Here is a 19276-nt window from a genome sequence, read left to right on the forward strand (position 1 = left end):
TCCTTCCTTCCTTCCTTCCTTCCTTCCTTCCTTCCTTCCTTCCTTCCACCCTAGCCCTAGCCCTAGCCCTTTCCCAGATATTTTTCTCTTTCTAAATTGCATAAAGTCCTGAGGAAAGATGTTGAAGTTTCCTTCAAAACAAAACCTACTGATTACACAGAAATACAGTATAAATTTACTTAACGCACTGCTTTTCTTTTTCTATCATAGAGGGATTTTTTGCGAAATCTTTTAAAAGATTCATCATTTCAGAAAAAGTCAGAGAGTAAACACATCATGGTTTTTTTTTGTTTGTTTGTTTGGTTGGTTGGTTTGTTGTTTGTTCTTTGGGAGAGCTCACATTTACAGAGTGGGAAAATCTTATCTGAAATTTTGCACACTGTTTAGATTTTATTTTCACACATCTTAGGATGCTCAGTTTCTCTGTATTTATGCTGTGGGATGGCCAGCTTAGCTCAGAATCAGAGGAAGTCAAGAGCCCAAGATGTGAATTTTAATTAGAAGGCAATCAAACCACCAGGTGGCTCCCTGATGTCTTAAATCTCCACTTGGGTGCAATAAATCGATTTTCCTTGATAACAGTGCTAAATTTTAAACAACACCTCAAAGCAAAAACGTGAAGTAATTTTGCATTGTTGTGAGAATAATTTGTACACTGGTGTGTTTTGTTTGTTTAATATAAAGCATTAATTGCTGAATCATCAGTCAATTTTGCAGTGTGTCCCATGATCTGTTCTCAGCATGGCTTTTGCTTAAAAATATTTTTAATGCTTACATTTCTTTGTACCCGATGAAAGAAAACAAGCACAAAAAAAAAAAAAAAAAAAAAAATTCTTTGTGAATCTCAGTTTTGGTGCTGTGCCAATCCTGAGAGGAGTGGCTGTTTGGGTCTGAACCACTTGCTGTGTGTTTTACAGGTTCCCCTTGGACCTGCAGAGCACTGTGGGACAACTTTCTCCCATGTCCTGTCTACTGCCTGAGGACCATAGGGCCAAATTCAAAGCCCATTTGAAGTTAGGGGAGCCAATGCCTGTTTTCTGCATTCAGACCTCACCAATCTCCCTGCTATTTTCAACATGCATATGAAAATCTGCCAACTCACCATGCGTTGGTGGCTCATGTGACAGCATGGTCCATGTGCTGGGAGAACTGTGTCCTCCTGCTCCAGAGCTGCTGCCCTACAGGGCTGCCACAGGAGGGGACAGCCTGAACCACATCTGACTGTCAGCAGTGGGTTCAGCTGCCATATGTAGCTTGGCAGCTTCCTCCAAGTTTCTAAATTATCTACATTTTTGTGCCTATAAATAACAACAGCAGCAAAAATTGGTGAGTGTTTTACTGCTGTCTGCCTCTAGAGTGAGCCCAGTCTTGTGATCTAAACCATCCAGCAGGGCAGCTCTGCAGCCACTTGTTCTTTTGCACATTGCCTGTATACTGCATTGTAGCCTGACCATCTGCCTTGTGCTGCTTGGCTTTCTGGTGTCAGGGTGGCCAAGAGAGGTGCTGTATATTATGTCCTGGAGAGTCCTGCACCACAGGGATGATCAATTGAAGCTGCAACGCCATTACTCCTTTAATATCTCTTGGTCAGGTGTCTACAACATCTGAATGGGACATGCATGCCATTAAAAGACACATTGGATTGTCGCAGAGCAGGTGACTCAGTTCCTGGAATCTCCTGTATGTGACCCTAGGGAGATGGGAGCACTGCTCTTGCAAGCAGAGATGTTTTAGCATATGTTAATTATTCTACTGCAGTGCTATCCATCCACTGTACTACAGATAGAATCATAGAATCATTAAGGTTGGAAAAGATCGATAGGATCATTTATTCCAGCTATCAATCCATCCCCACCATGCCCACTGACCACGACCCTCAGGGCCACAACTGCCCTTTTCTTGAACACCTCCAGGGATGGTGACTCCACCACCTCCCTGGGCAGCTTGTGCCAATGCCTCACCACTCTTTCTGAGAAGAAAATATTCCAAATATCCAACCTGAACTTCCCCTGGCACAACTTAAGGCCACTGCCTCTCGTACTATCACTGTAACCTGGGAGAAGAGGCCAACCCTCTCACCACGACCTCCTTCAGGCAGTTGTACAGAGCAGTAAGGTCTCCCTGAGCCTCCTCTTCTCTGTACTGAACAATCCCAATTCCCTCCACCTAAGGCACATGGACCATGCTGCCACTCCACCTAAGACTCCAGCCCCCTCACCAGCCTGAATCCAGAGACATCAGTGTGCATAGGATGTGCTACTTGATTTACATGCTATTTCTTCTGGCTAACCTAGAGGAACCGAACCATGGGAAGTAATCCCAGTAATGCTGTTCATAATACTGGCATGTCACTTTGTATCTCCCTAAGGGCCTTAGTCAGTTATACAAGTCAAGTTCAGGTGGTTTTGTGCCTGATGATTCTGTGTTGGGAGCACTGAGACATCAGATGTGTCCTTGGGTGTTGGGCACCTTCAGCATTCAGGTGCTGACCCCGATCATGAGAGCAGCACAACGGTAACTACTGTAAAAAAAGGACCTAAATCATAAAAACGTCGACTCCGTTTTCCCAAGAAGTGGTTTATTTTAATTGGGTGTTGTACAGAGGTGCTTTTACATACTGGCATGGCAGTTTAACAAAAAGCACTTTAACAAGGGGTTGAGACTGGTGTATAACAGCCACGAGGCCAGGGGGAAACATTTGGCAATTCTGTTTTCCTAACCTCCAGAGAACACACCAGAAAGATTCCTCGTAATTGAACCCTTAAACTTTTAATGCAGTCCCTGGACCGATATCCATTTGCCACATGTTTTACTTAGCTGTTAAATGGTTGACTAAGGCCTTTCCCTGCCCTGTTAGACTGAATTGATGACATTTTAATGTTGCACAGGGAATACCACAAGCAAATAGAAAACAGACATCTGTGACTCTGAGATGGGTCAGCCCTGGCATGGGGCTGTGCAGCCATAGCAGGGAGCAGCATAAATAACACTGTGAGAGCAGGAGAGCATTTGCAGCAGTGGCTCTGAATGTTCATACCTAGTTATAACTTAGTATTTAAAGATTTTCTAAAAGCACTTTATAAATCATCAGCATGAAATCTATTTTCCATGCTTGTCTATAGCAAATGAATAAAAATGAATAGCTTCTTCCACCGCGTAAGTACACCTGGTTTCCTGCTGGAGGGGTGGATGCACTGTCTTTGCAAGACCAACCTTGGCTTGGGGATTTCTGAGTTAGTGTAAGACATGGGATAAGATTACCATCTACTGAAAGCATAACAGGACAAACATATTTCTAAACAGAATGAATTTGGCTCCATGATAAGATGAAGGGAACAACTGACATTCATTTTAATGGGCTTTGTTACCGCTCCGTGACTTTAGCATCAATAATGCAGTGGCAATGCTGAGTAAGTGTTATGGCACTGGGGGAGTCTTGAGTTAGTTTCTGAGAAGTGGAACATTTTCAAATGGAGGTATGGAAAACACCCTGTGGTTTGGAGTGCTTTCCAGAAGCTGGAAACATTGGCTTGAAGCCCCTTTCTTCCCTTCCAGCTGGACCAGGGAATGGAGCTTGTGCCCCCCATCCCAAGAGCTTCAATTCTAGTGGTTAGCTGCACGGCAGGTCTTGACCTGCTGGAAGCAGAAGTACCTGGGTTATCTGAACCACATATGAGATGCTACATTCCCCTTGAGGTGCCTAAATCCCTTTTCAGACTCATCCTTCTGTGATTTACCCAAGGTCACACAAGAAATCAGTGGCACAGCGAAGCTAATAAGGCATGGAGCTCTGATCTAGTGCCTGGTTTAGTGGTTGGCAACCCTGCTCACAGCAGTGGATTGGAACAAGTTGATTTTTGAGGTCTCTTCCAACCCAAGCCATTCTATAATTCTATGATTCTTGCCTTGCCATGCTTTTGGGTTCATGTGGTAGCATGGTGGTCCTGTACATCTTGCACCTCCCTGCCCACAGAAGTTGAGGAGAAAAACTGTCAAGAGGCTGGACCAGATGGACTCAAATGTCCTTTCTAGCATTAGCCATCCTGTTATTCTATGGTGCTTTCTTAACAGGCAACTGGAAGATCAGCTGACTGGTCAGATCATTTGATGGTGGATATTGGATCTTTCAGCACTTTTCTTTAGTCTTTTCCTTCAGGCCAGGATAACAGCAGTTTATTGATTTGACTGCACCAGCTCATGGGGACACAGAACCTCCCTTGCACTGCCTGGGCTGAATATCCTGATTTTTGTTACCATTTCCTCAGCCTCAGAATTACAGATAACAAGTTACACAGATACATTTGCCCTCATACACATACATCATCACGCAGGCTCCTAGGTGCAGGGAGGCAACTGTGGAAAAAGCTTTCCTTTGCATTATATGCATATATAAAGCAAAGACTCTTTAAAAGCTAAAACAGCATCATTCATTAGCACTGGCTAAGTGCAGTGGGTTTTTAGTCCCATGATTCCTAGTCTTGTCTGTACAAGACAGTAAATGGAGTAGCTACTACAGATCAGCTTCTTATAGATACACTTTGTGCCATATTGAGTAATTTTACTAATTGTGAATTAACTAACTGTGAATTTTATTACTACCATGCCTTGTCCTTCGTAACCTCCCTCATTGCTGGTCACACCGGCTGCAGATTACTTCTTTGTCATGCCCCACATTAACTCCATTTGAGTGAAATACTCCATTGTTGTAATCAGTGCAACCCCAGTGGCACCTCTGGGCCTGCTTTACTCAGTGTTTGTCCATAACACGTCTATTGCTGAATAATGAACACTCACAATTGCTGTCCAGGACTTATGAGACCTGCAGTTGCAGTCTTTGCTTCATTTTGTTTATTAAGCTTTGCAATGTGCTCTGACTACCATATTAGCAAAAAAAAAAATAATAATAATAATTAAAAAAAAAAAAAAACAACCAAAAAAACAAAAAGAAACCATAAATATCCAGCTGTTCTCTTAGCTTCTTGGCATTCTCAGTCTGTATATATATCACACAGCCCTGGAGCACAGTGAGAGCTATATTTGCTGGATTATTGTTTGGATTTGATTTGATCTACTGATTAGTTTAGTTTCGGCTTGGGACAGTGGAGGAACTTCTGATTTTAATTTTCACATTGGACTTGATCTAATCATTGGTTTAGTTTTGGCTTGGGACAGAGGAGGAAATTTTTTATTTAATTTTAGCAAAATTGTGTTTTATAATATATGCAAAAGATGCTAAGGAACCTGGATTGACACTTAGGAGTGTGACTACAGAACAGAAAAGGAAGATTAACCCTATTTTTTTAAATCACAGCTGAATACGTGAAATAATATGGTCATGTTGGCATTCCAGCAGGAATGTGCAGTACATTATCAGATCTTACACTGGCCAAATGAAGTAGGTGGCAAGTAAATGCTAATGGCTTTCCTATGAAATGCCCTGAGCTGTTGTGGTGGCACTTCAAGTGCATAGAATCATAGAATCATAGAAACATTCCGGTTGGAAAACACCGCTAAGATCATCCTGTCCAACCATCAACCCATCTCTATGCTCACCTTAAACCATGTTTATGATAAACCATCTGTCCTTGAATACCTCAAGGAATGGTGACCACCACTTCATTAGGCAGCCTGTTCTAAATGTGACCGCTGTTTCTGAGAGGAAATTTTTCCTTATGTTCAACCCAAAACTCTCCCAGTGCAACTTAAGGCCATTATCTCTTGTCCTATTGAAGCAGCTCAGTCCCCATTGGTACAATTGTTTGTGTTCCTACAGATAGGAAAAGATCCCAAACTGCACGTATTGGCTTACACCTGGTCTGTGGCTGGATCTTGAGGAGATGGCCCAGGTACTTGCTGTATGTCAGAGAATGGGCTTTGAACTGTTCTGTACTGGGCTTTGGGTGCTGATGTGGTTCGTGCAGCTCCCACATCTGAGAGAAGCTGGTGCAGCTTTTTTTTTTTTTTGCGTTGTTCCGATCAAAGCTTATTTTTTGATCAGTTACAGCTTAGTTTCTTTCAACCATCAGATTTTACATCTTGCCACAAATTTACCTATTGAAATGTATTAGGGAAATTAAACAAAGTGATGATAAATACAAACTACTAAAACACCGAGCATGAAGTGTAAGGATTTTCTTATTGGCATTGATGTGCTTTCCTGACTTAAAAATAGAATTACTGTTGGACTACTCATGTTGATTAATGAAGATTAGCCGGAGACTTGTTTTCTGTGTCAAGACAACTGCAAAGTGTTAGAATGGAGAGCAACCTTGGAGCAGTAATGTAGAAGCAGATATTTACAATCTCTCCCAAGGCCATGGGACCATCCCAGTAAAAACCAGAAGGCCTGGCAGCAGGCCAGCCCAAGTTGTTAAGAGGCGGAAGCAAATAGCTACCTTTAGAAATGACAGATATATAAAATCCTCTCTCTGTTGCTGGAGTCTTCATTGTTAGCACGAACATGTGTCTGTTTTCATTTGTATGATTAGATTCTTGGAATTCATCTCCATGATAAATTGATGATTTCCATTAGAAGCATGTTTATGGCCTGGACTAAATCAGTCACCAGTAAGGCCATAATCGAAAAATTATTAAAATAAGCTCAGGGCACATTTGTTTTATGTAGAACACTCTGGAAACTTTCTCTTTTGTGTAGTGGGCTCCTACTTTATTTTCCAACAAATGCTTTTCCGACAGGAGTAGACTTTCAGAAGATAGTAAATTCAGCGATTGCACAGGATAAAAACAATAAATTTGTGACTATGGCATCTGGTTTGGGTCAGCAGTGCTGAGCAGACAGAATGGACTGAGGAGGCACAGGATGTTGACAAGTTCATAGAATCATTAAGATTGGAAATATCACTAGGATCATCTAGTCCAACCATCAACACATGCCTGTGATTGCTCTAGACCACTCAGTGCCTCATCTCATTTCTTATCTGGAAAACCTCCAGAGATGGTGACTCCACCTCTCTGTGCAGCCTGTTCCAATAACTGTCCTTCCTTCTCCACGCCCAGCTGTTTTCCCTTGGTTTCCCAGAATTTTGAAGGCCATGCTTTCTACTTGTTGGCCAGTTTTGCCTAAGGCTTTGTTAGCCATTGATGGCACTTTTCTCCCATGTCCTGTGGGAGACACCATGGTCAGAGTCTCCTTAAAGAGCTCATTCCAGGGTAACTGAAGAGCAGAAATATCTCCTTGGTGGCACACATGACCAACTTGAGGGTTTTTTTTTTGACAGAGTGGTGTGGGTTTTCTTTAAGTATATCAAGGAATTAGGACCAGTTGCTTTTCTGCTCTTTGGTTGGTTGGTTTTTGAGAAAACATCTCTTTTGTGCATCTGCATCATAAATCGATTTTTGAGACTCTGAAAGAATATCTGAGCTGCCCACCCACCAATCAAACCACAATAAATCATCAGGTCCTCCTGGTCCTTCCTGTGCCGTATCTGTGCAAAGGGCACAGCTTGGAAATACAGTTTTAGTGGGAGGAGGCAGCTGTCAAACTGTGAATAAATATGGAGCTTATGGATTCAGTTTGGAACCTCACTCAAAACTGGAAAAATCCATTATCTGTTCTAGAAAATGGGGATATTTAGATTGTACAGTGGTGAGATAAACATCATGAGGTACAGTAAGGTGTAGGACTGAACAAATGATGTTCAGAAGAGAGTTGTAATTGCAGACATATATATTTTATTTAGGTTATACTCAGTGCAGTTCTGAAATACAGATAGTTAATACTGCTCTGTATCCTGTCCAGGAATGGCCAAAGCATTATTGATGCAGATGTAAGTGAAGATATTCAACATGGTATTGTAAATTTCCAAATTGTGGACCAGCACTGAGCATCACTGTATATACACTCTGCTTCTCAGCAGCACGTCGCAGAGGCTATGAAAGCAGCTGGTGAATATCATTTTGGGACAGAAATATCACAGAGGAATAGGAATACCTAAAAAGAGTAATGTTGCTTTAATATGTGTAAAGAGCCTGCAGTCCATCTTGAAAGAGATCCAATGACAGCACATCAGAAATTATTACTGGAAAGAAACTTAATGTAATTAGTCAGTGTGTGTAATTAACTGCTGAATAAAGCAGACAAGGGATTAATGGTATCTTCCAAGTCAAGCGTGGATACTCTGAGAAATGATAGTCTTTTGTCCAGCTGTCCAGCCAGGAGCTATGGATACAAGGCAAAAATTGTACTCTTTGTTTTGTCTGAGTTCAGATTGGATTATCATAATGGCCTATAATCTATGAATCTGTCATATTTGATTTTAAATGAGTGAATCAAAAGACTCCCTTAATGTAGGTATGCACATTCAGGCCCAAGTTGACTGAATAATTCAGTAATCAATTTGATGAGCACAAACATGAGAACATGAACGATGTTTTATTGGGTCATACCAAAGATTTATCTGCTCCAGGATTACTCCTCCGATGACAAAGGTTTCTGCCTTAAGTCTGCCACCTGCTAGTTCCACCAGGTCTGCCATTTCTCGTATGTGCTGTGAAATAATTCCTTGTATTTCTCTTTTTCATCTTCCATTCCTTTAATTGTTTGGTAGAGCTCAATCCTGTTTCCTCTGTCAACTCTTTGTGAATTTGTCCTATCTTCTCATGGCTGATGTAGGCTGGCCCCATGTTATTTCTTCCCTCTACTTTCCTAGTTTGACTGTGCTTTTCCTTGATGAGACGACCAAAGCATCTTTAGGACTTTTTTTCCCTAAAGATCATCAAGGTGAGGTTTGTGCAAATGGACACAGAGACAGACATTTCTGTTTGTCACATCCTAGAGTGTGAACCCAGCAGCATCACACCTTAGAAATTTCTCCTTTGCATTGGCTGAAGGAGCCAAGGGTCAAAGCTTACTTACAGGTGTTTATTTGCAACACTGAGTGAGATGAAATTGGTCAGAATACTGAACATGTGGGTATTGCAGGAAGAAATTATTTTCTTCTTTACACTTAGTTTTCTTCCAGACTTGCTTTCTTGTGGTCACAGAGCATTTCAAGGAACTGCTTTCCTGATTTTTATTATTGTATATCCCAAAGTTGTGTATGTACAGTGGAAGGGGTTCTCCTTGTATTACCTTCAGTTACTGGCAGATTTCTTAACAATTCCTTATAACCAACCAGAATTGTGTAGTTTTCTTTATCGATTCACTGTGTGAGTTTCTTCACACTTTCTCAAAAGCTGAAGAGCAAATTAATAAATTTTAATGTATATAAATGCAGTTTTAACAGTTTGATAAAATAATACCTGTATAATTTTGTATTATGCTGGTTGTTTTGGCTTAATATATAGCTTCCTGTGTATTGTTTCTATTCACTGCTTGTAAAGTTAATTTTTGCAACAATACATCGTGATCATCTGACTGCACTTCTTTTTTTCAAGGTAGATTTTCCCCTGTTGTGCTCATCTAGAACAGTGGAACAACTCATAGCCTATGTATCCAATAGAAAAACTAGGTAAAAATTGAATTTACATGAGATAATGGTGGTAGAAGGGGCTTCAGAGCAACTTCTGCATTGAGACAAGTATCAGTCAGTGTTATTTTAACATCATCTCTTTCCACAAATGATGTGTGCCTGCAAATTTACTTGTGAGAAAGAAAATTTCTGTGTGTTATTCAGAGAAAAGCTGGACTGCTTAAGCACTGACTGACAGTAGCTTTTGTATATTTTCTGTGGTCTTTTGTGGTATTTAGAGCAATTCTTCCTAATGCATTCATCTTATATTTCGTAATTGTTTACTGTACGCTGCATAATTTATGGAATCCATTTTCAGTTAGCTTGGTTCTCATTATTTTTAGGTCTGTTCCTTGTAGTTAATGCTGGCAGGACATTGAGGTTGGTTTCCACTGGAAAACAAGTCAGAAGGAAAACAAACCCAACCTATTAGTGCTGAAACCTGACCTACTTTTAAATTGCTGTCAGGTGAGGAATATCCTCCAGATTTTTACCATCCATTTATTTTATGGAGAACTTGAGGAACATGACTGCAGTTAGGAAATACATTGTTCCAGACACTGGAAAACATATTTTGTGTGGTTTTTCTACAGAGCTCTACTCTTCTGTTTTCCAGAAGCAAAGCGAGAAAGACTGAGGCAACAAAAATCACATACGTGTAAATATATGCATACAACCAGCAGGGCGATTGTACTGGGGCTGATTTACTGACATCCTACATAAGGAAATACATGAAGCAAGGAGTAATTACATCTTCAATTTTTGACTGATTTAATGCATACTGTGCACATTCTAACAAAATTTCTTTAAAAGCCTTTTTTTACAGTGAATCTCATGGTGCATCCATTGTTTATAAGGATTCATAGAATTGTACAGTCATAGAATGGCTTGGGTTGGAACAGACCTCAAAAATCACCTGGTTCCAGCCCCTGATGTATGACATCTAAGCACTGACTGATACATAGGGCACAGATGGAAATCACCAATACCAAGCTTCATTTTTGCCTTTTTATTAAATGCAAAATGATGAAGAAAAGTGGCCTCAACAATCTATGGACATATCCATAGACCTTTTCTTAAATGGCAAGGATCACACTCCAGTGTAACCAAACTGCTAACACTGCCCTCATCTACTGCCCTTCATAGAGGTTGCAGACCTCAGAGGAGTGGTAGAGATGTGAAAGTTTGCTACAGTATTCCTTAGGATTAAATAATGCAGGAGTTTATCAATTCAGGTTGCTTTGCCACAGGAATGTGCTTCATAAACATCAGTAGCAGCTGCTGACACTTAGAGGCCTGCCGTAAATTGTTGTTCAGTAAGATTTAATCACAAGAGTTCAAAAACTTGGGGTCCTTTGTCATTTGCCTACTCTTAGTGCTGTCCCACCCATCACCACTGATGGAGCTGGGGAAATTTTGAATTCAGCGTTGAGTACTTGACTGTAGAATAAAATTTTGAATAACACAAGATAGCAGTGACATCAAAAAATCATGGAGCTTAAAAGAGCTCCAAAGTAGGGATTCTATGAAGGAAAATCTTGTCTCCAAAGATTTTAACTGCCAAACAACACTGCATCCCTAAGCAAATCTGAGCTGAGCTTTCCAGGGACTTACGGACTTGCCCCAATGGAAACAGAAGTCTGTTCTCCAAAGTACAACCTTACTACAGCTGCTCAGCAAGTGTCATGTAGCACTTCTAATGCACACACACACACACACACACAAAAAAAAAAAGATTTTTAACAGTTTGATTCTGAAAGCTCACAAATCACTTCTACCCAAAGTTTTCTGCAAAAGAATCTAAGGGTAGGGAGAACCCTGTGCCACTGCCCCCACCAGTGTTCACAGGTGATTGCTGGTAGGCGCTATTGGATGCAATGATGTGCTGGGTCATATCCTGAACAGTGCAGGGAAAATATATGGGCAAGTGTTGGTACAGGCACTACCTCTGGTATAGCCACCACTGTAGAAGTGATGAAGAGCTGAAGCCGTCTGCCCTCCAGAATAAACTCCACAGCAATGTTGTTTTGAATAGTGCTGTCAAAGGAGAGCATGCCAGCACTCATCCATCCTTTTCTACCATGTGCACACAAGAATATTCTATGTGAAAAATAAGCTAAAACTAATCCTACATCCTTTCTTTGGTAGCCTTGGAGCATATATTTGTTAGTATCAGATTTTAAGAGGAATGATTCAAAGCTACACTTAGGAAAAGTCCATGCATCAGTCAAGCTGAACATTTTATGATGTGCTGCAAATGTGAAAGCTGGTGCAGTTTTCTGAGATATATACTGAATAATGCAAGTTTCTGCAGGACAGAGTATTTCTTTAGTAATATATGCCCTTGACTGATTAGCACCACAGGATATGGCCTCAAGGAGAATTTTAATTACATACTTACATTTGCAAGAGGTCAAGTTGAATAACCATAATGTTCCTTCCTGGGTCTAAAATCTATTAATCTGTTTACCCATTTTCTTTTTATGCTTTACATCGTTTGAACAATGAGATGGGAGCAGCCAATTTCTCCTTCCTTTCGAATGGTGAAATAGAAAAGTTTGCTTTCTGGTTCTCATGCATTTTCACAATGCAGAGGAAGTTTAAAGCCAAACAGAAAACCCCTCCATTAAAAGCAAAATAATTTTTAAAAATGGAAATATTTGTGTTAATAAGAATTCCTTCATTAGACAAAACTAATGCTCAAAGGCAGAACTTCCTAGAAACATTCCCTTCGGTCTTTCTTATCTCACCTCACACTCCCAGCTTTATGCCCAGGGGCTGAAGTATGTGTTTTTCCTGACTTATGTTGTAGGAAGCTGTAAATGTTTAACTTCTGACCAGTAAGCTATTCACTGTTGTTGGGTAATGCTCATATTTTACTTATTTTTCATATTGACCTCAGATCCCTTTTGCTCCTAAATTCAGAGATCATCCTTCTTACATTCACATCCCTGATCTGCGTTTATAAACTATGCTGACGAGTCCCTAGGAATCTTTGCCTTTCTTCTAGCTCAGCCTGGTGGTGCTTTGATGACTTGTCCACCAGAGGCTAGATCACAGCTTGAGCTGTTGTGAAGTGCCAGGTGAACTTCATGTACTTTGGTAGGGAACCACCTGGAAACTCTGAATAGCTTTGATGAGACAGAGGGGTTGGGATCAAGACCAGCTTTAGACTAACAGGACACAATTGCACCATGAGCTAAGAGCCCAGGTGCTCCCCCACAGCTGGCTCTTGCTGGCTTCCTGTTGACATGGCAGTCCTTGGGCATCATGCAGGGAGCAGCATTCCCAGTGGCATGACTGAGTTAACTTGATTTTGAAGGATAGCCCTATGCACAAAAGCTCCATATGGAAAATAGCACCCATGGCTCTGGGTGCAGAGATCCCTGGGAGGTGAGCTCCAACCGTGATACTTGTCCACATCAAGGGAGACTTTGTAGGTGAGTGCAAACATGATGCAAATCCAACACACCATAGCACAGAGTCAGTACACAAGTAAATGGGAGCATGAGTCCCTCAACTCACTGTGTGTACCTGGGGTGCTGTTAACGCTCTGGATAAGCGGGCTTACCAGTGGTTCATCAAGTCATCATAGTATCATAGGTTGGGTTACATTCTGGTTTGCAGTGCATCGCTTAAGAGGTTGAAAATATTTTCCGCGTGTTTGAAGAAAATTATAAACAGATTGAGCCTGAGTACAGTAGATCCACTGAGCTAAATTTTACTAAGAAAAGCTTTTGATTAAAGAATGAGGCATGAGGGGAAGGGAGAGGGGGCTGGAATGGTGGGGGATTTGGTCATTTTAATGGAAAAATATGTACAGAAGCATACTCTCTGAATGTGGGAAGAGAGTCTTAGAGCAGGAATGCACCTGAAGTAAATCAGTACCTACTAAAGCAGCTCTTTCAAATACAACCAGAGCAACTCCATGAAACTGCAAGACAGCAGGCATGGCATTTTTCACTGGGATATGTGCTGTGTTCAGTCATATTAATTACTGTGTGGGCCCAATTTTCAGTGCAGTCAATCCATGGGAAACGAAAGAGCTGAGGGGGAAATATAAAAAGACAGTCAGCTAATAGGAGCCAGATTGAGTAACACTATTTGCCTTCTCTGAATGGTGAGGTAGAGATTGTGATTGTTCTCCTGTGGCAAGACCCGTCATGTTGCTATGGGGCATGCAAAGGGTGCAGGGCTAAGAGGGGCTTGTAGCAACATCCTGTGCATCTGTATAGGTATGTACGTATCCATATACACGTACAGCTCCTTCTGTGAGAAACCCTGGGAGGTGGTGGAGTCAGCTTCCCTGCAGGTGTTTAGGAAGAGGGTAAATATGGCACTGAAGGACATGATTTAGTGGGCATAGTGGGGGTGTGTTGATGTTTGGGCTAGATGATCTCAGTGGTCTTTTCCAACCTCAGTGACTCTATGAAACTAGCTAAGATAGGTTTCTAATTCAAGGTTTCCCATGTGGGGTTCAGGGTGTGCTCTCAGAGCAGCCTGTCGTGTGATGGCATTTGAGGTATCCTCCACTTGCATTGCTTCTTTCCCTGCTCTGCTCAGACTCGTGGGCTCTCCAATTTGGTATAACGCCAGGGCCTTCCTAGCTCCACTGTCAGCCTGGTGTGGCTACATTGGCCCTTCTCTGCAAGCAATGGGCATCTAGCCCCACTGAAAATGCCATGGGTCTTCTGGGGGAACTTCAGCTGTGGGAACTTCACCTTTACAGCAGAACTTCAGTTTAATGTCAGTTATCTTAGCAGACTATTTGGTTTGTTTGCCTAGTACTTAATAGGGGGATTATCTGTTGTTAATTTTTTTTCTTTTTTCTTTCCAGAGTGTTTTTCAATTTAGAAGTTGAACTTGCTCTTTTTTAGTGGTAACTTTCTCCTCCATTCAGGTTCCAAACTTCCCTAGGAAGTGACTTCATGGCATTATTCAAGCTGATTATTGCCTGGAGTGACTGTGGCTGAATTACCTAGTATTTGTATAATGGCAAACTCCCAGTCCATATGTATTTAATGACTGTAATCATTTATTACTTTCTTTTATTGGGTTTGTTTTTAAAGAAAGTTTTACAGTGCTATTTATGATATGCTAAGTGGTGCAACTTGCTGAAAAAACACATCACATTCATTTTATTTTTAATAGGTTTTGCTTGTTAAAATGGAAATATTTTATTTACCCTAGTAGGGCAGTTTTTTTGCTGACAGTTTTATTATTTCAATTACTCAGACATTTCTTTCCTCTTTTGTTTCCCCCAATATTCCTCTAGGGAATTTTAATGTGTCCATTCTTTATTTAAGATTGGGCTCAGAATGTGTTATTTCTAGCACGGCAGAGAAAAAGCATAATATAGAAGACATTAAATAGTGGGATGTCAAGGTTTTATTTTCTTTCCTCTTTGAGTAGTAGAATACTTTTCCCATCTATGTCATCTGGTGATTAATTGCACTCGTAATCTGTGCTGCTTCATCAGTAACTGCCTGCTATCAGTGCCAGGCAGAGGCTGTGCTCAAGTAAGACTCATTTGACCAAAGGATTTGTGGCTGCTGATAAATGAACATATATGTATTCTATAGGTCTTGCAGAGCGACCTTGACAAATTAGAGGGCTGGGTAATGGCCAAGCACAGGAAGTCCAACAAGAGCAAGTGCTGGATGCTACATCTGGGGCAACTCTAGGTATATGTACTGCTCTGGTCTCTGGGGTAGGAACCCTCCCTTGGATTTTGAGGAAGCAAATCCTTGTTGGGACACTGGAGGAGCCTCCTGAGCTCTAGTGTTTGGACTGTCTGTGGCTGCTGTATGTCCATGACCACTCTTGAGAGGGATATAAAGCACGTTACAAAGCACATCCTCATGCTTCTACATGCCATTATGTTTTCCAGGGTGTCTGGGGGAGAGCTTTTTGACCGTATTGTTGAGAAGGGGTTCTACACTGAGAAGGATGCCAGCACTCTGATCCGACAGGTCCTGGATGCTGTCTACTACCTGCACCGAATGGGCATTGTCCACAGGGACCTCAAGGTATGACTACAACTTGACCTAGTCTTCCAGTCAGTTAATGAAGGTTGTGTAATTATGCAAGTGTAATGCACACAAGTCCAGCCTCCCCTGGGGATGGATGTTTCTGTAAGGATTTACCATGAGAAGGATGCTCTGAGGGTTATGTATCCTTCAACTGTAATTGATTTTAATAAGAACTCTTGCAGTCAGTGCTGTTAGAGTCAACAGGTGTTTTGCACATATGATTTGGGAAAAGAAGTCATTCATTAAAGTCTAGAACATTACATTAAAAAATAAAAAACTCAGCTGGGATGTAAGTGTTTACTGTTGCACATTATCTTGAAGGTTTTCTGTGCTATATTTACTCTTACTTAAAAATTATTCATAGAAATAAACTGTTTGGGAGAGTTGAATGATTTCCCATCCTGCTATTTAGTCCAGTGTTTCTGGAGATCTTTTTCACAGCAAGAATTCTTCTAAGGAACATTGTGTGCCAGTGTGATTTTAAGATAGTCATCCTTTCAACTGCGCCATGTTATTATATCAGAAGCCCTCAGCTTTTCTGGTTTAAACAAACACCAAAACAACAACAACAAAAAACAACAAAACCAACACACCACAACAATTACAGTGAAAACAAGTAAGCATTATTTCTAAATTGTTTTCATAATTTAAAATGCCATTAGGATAAGCAGAAAGGCCTGGATTTTATAATATACAGCTAAACCATTCTGTCTTTAGTCATCTTAAATCATAAATCAGTAGAAGACACTAGAAAAAAAAAGTCAAAAAGCTAAAAATTAAACTAAAAAATTGGTGACGACATTTTTGGTTTAGTTTTTGGAAGGATGCCAGAAACAGGAGTGGCTTTAAGTTGATGCTGTAGCATTGAGCTGTCCTCACGTATATTGGATTTTGGCAAAATAGGTCAAATTATATATAAAGACTGAATGAGCATCAGGGGAGTCAGGAGCCACAAACATGTATGTATATAGTTTTAATTTTGAATGCAATTTTAAATTTAATGCATTATCTACTCCCAGTGTGAATCTTTTTGCTGTGTGAGGGCTGTTCCCATAAAATGTTCCCGTAATAAAACGTGACATATAGTAATTAGAAAGTAGATTGATCTACAAATTGCTTCAGTAGTTTATTGAAGGATACGATTAATTTAAATCAAACAAATATTTTTTTCAGCAGTATTTTGGGGCAAAGACCAGCTCTTTTTCTGTCTTTTTGTTTGCAAGAGTTTGTCAGTAGCTTATCTGTTGTTAAAATGACTCCTAAAATATCGTATGTGAGGAACACCTGCTGTGACACATCTGTTAGCACAAACATACCATGATGGCTAAAATAGGAATATAATAAGGCTTTTTTTGGTTTCAAACTATCAAGATAAGTGCAAGTTTCAAATTGTGATCCCCTAAATGAAACTCTGGGAAAGAATCCACTCTATAAAAATACAACCCTAGAAATATCTGTAACAATTATTTATTGCAATTATGTGTTATTTAGATACCAAAATAGTACTTGCTGTAGTCAGGAAAAGCAGATCTGTGCTCCAAGTTTCTAATATCAATAACACAGCAGAAATTAACAAGAGATGGAAGCAGATGAAATCCAATGAAATCGAGGATTGGCAAAAGGAGTGAAAGGAGAGAGCAGCTCTGTTTGATACAGAGCCATCTTGTTAATGCTTCTTGAATTAACCAGCTCACTTTATAAAAAGTGGAATTGCTTTAAATAAGTTTTAAGCAGGTTTAAGTTTTAAATGGGTAGATTTATTGGCCTTGCTAAACATCAATAAATGAGGGATCTGAGATGAGTAAGTAGAAATTGTTAGAAAACAATTGTCTTTCTCTTAATTCCAACTCTGCCTCACCAGCAGCTGATCAGTATCAGAAACATGTTTTTCCTGTTTAGTTCTGCAATCTGGAATGGCTGCCAGCATTCTGAAATTGATAAGGTTTCAACTACCTGTAGGCATCAGGAAGGGCATTAAGAGAAAAAATGTGGAGTTGAGGGCTCAAGGGATGGCATAAGTTTGGAAAAGGGCTGCAGGACAGTCAGAAAGGCATTATAAAGGCCACCTAAAGCACTGGACTTAGGAGGTATCATGATAAAAACATTAATGCTACAACTTCCTCGTCCAAGTGGTACAGGAACCCACAAAAAAAGTGCTATGCTGGACTTTGTTCTCACCGTTGAGGAGGGGCTGGTGAGTAACATGAAGTTCAAGGGCAGCCTTGGCTGCAGTGACCAAGAAATGGTGGAGTTCAAGACACTTAGGATGTCAAAGAGGATGTGCAGCAAGTTTGCTACTCTGGACTTCAAGAGAGAAGACTCCTAACTCCTCAGGGAACTGCTTGGCAGGGTGACATGGGAGAAAGCTCTGGAGGGAAGAGGGGCCCAAGAAAGCTGGTCAGTATTCAAGGACCACCTCCCCTAAGCAGTGCACCTCGAGAAAAAGGAAGGTGGGCAAGAATGTCAGGAGGCCTCTATGGATCAACAAGGAACTCCTAGACTTACTTAAGCAAGAAAAGAAAGTCTATAGAGAGTGGAAGCAGGAATGGGTTACCTGAGAGGAGAGAAGTTATCCAAGCAACCAGGGATCAGGTTAGGAGAGCGAAAGCCCAGGTAGAATTAAATCTAGCCAGGGACATGTAGGGGAAAAGGAAGATATTCTATGTGTATATCAGTGATAAAAGGAAGGCCAAGGAAGACATAAACACACTCTGGAAGAAAACTGCAGACCTGGTCACAAGGGATATGGAGAAAGCTGAGGTGCTCAGTGACTTCTTTGCCTCAGTCTTCACCAGCAAAGGCTACAGCCACACTGCCCAAGCTGCAGAAAGTGAAGGTAAGAACTGGGAGAAGGAAGATCTGCCCACCGTATGTGAAGATCAGGTTTCAGATCAACTGAAGAACATGAAGGTGCATAAGCCACAGGGTCCAATGAGATCCATCCATTCTGAGAGAACTGGCAGATGAAATTGCCAAGCCGCTGGCCATCATATTTGAAAGGTCATGGCAGTTTGGTGAAGTTCCTACTGACTGGAAAAGTAAAAACAAAAGCCCCATTTTCAAGAAGGGGAAAAAAGAAGATCCAGGAAACAGCAGGCCAGTCAGTCTCACTTCTGTGCCTGGCAAGATCATGGAGTAGATCCTCCTGAAAGCCCTACTAAGGCAAATGAAAAATAAAGATGAGGTAATTGGTGTTAACCAATATGGCTTCACCAATGGCAAGTCATACTTGACAAACTTGGTGGCCTTTTATGCTAGAATTACAGTGTCAGTGGATAGAGGAAGAGCAACTGACGCCACCTACTTGGACTTGTGCAAAGTATTTGACACTGCTGAGCATGACTTCCTGGTTGCCAAATTGGAGAAAAATGGATTTGACACATGGACCATTCTCTGGATAAGGAATGGGCTGGATGGTTGCACACAGGAAATTAAAGTCAATGGCTCAGTTTCCAAGTGATGATGAGCGGCATTCCTCAGGGATTGATGCTGGGGCTGATGTTAGCATCTTTGTAGGTGACAAGGACAGTGGGATCACTTTCATCCACAGCAAGTTTGCAGATGATATGAAGCTGAGTGGTAAAGTTGACTCCTTAGAGGGAACTTCCTTCCTTCCTTCCTTTCTTCCTTTCTTCCTTTCTTCCTTTCTTCCTTCCTTTCTTCCTTCCTTTCTTCCTTCCTTTCTTCCTTCCTTTCTTCCTTCCTTTCTTTCTTCCTTTCTTTCTTCCTTTCTTTCTTCCTTTCTTTCTTCCTTTCTTTCTTCCTTTCTTTCTT

At 40.9% G+C, this 19276-nt stretch overlaps 1 protein-coding gene across 1 annotated transcript in view; it reads left to right on the forward strand.

Moving 5' to 3' along the window:
- Positions 1-19276, forward strand: part of CAMK1D (calcium/calmodulin dependent protein kinase ID) — a 218645-nt gene that overhangs the window by 156631 nt on the left and 42738 nt on the right. Inside the window, exon 4 of the mRNA XM_042872447.1 lies at positions 15361-15499. Within this exon, the coding sequence (XP_042728381.1) occupies positions 15361-15499 (139 nt within the window). The remainder of the gene's footprint in view (positions 1-15360; positions 15500-19276) is intronic.

Source organism: Lagopus leucura, unplaced genomic scaffold (genome assembly GCF_019238085.1).
Source record: "Lagopus leucura isolate 7727_CA_CO unplaced genomic scaffold, USGS_WTPT01 Super-Scaffold_100008, whole genome shotgun sequence".
NCBI classification, from domain to species: Eukaryota; Metazoa; Chordata; class Aves; order Galliformes; family Phasianidae; genus Lagopus; species Lagopus leucura.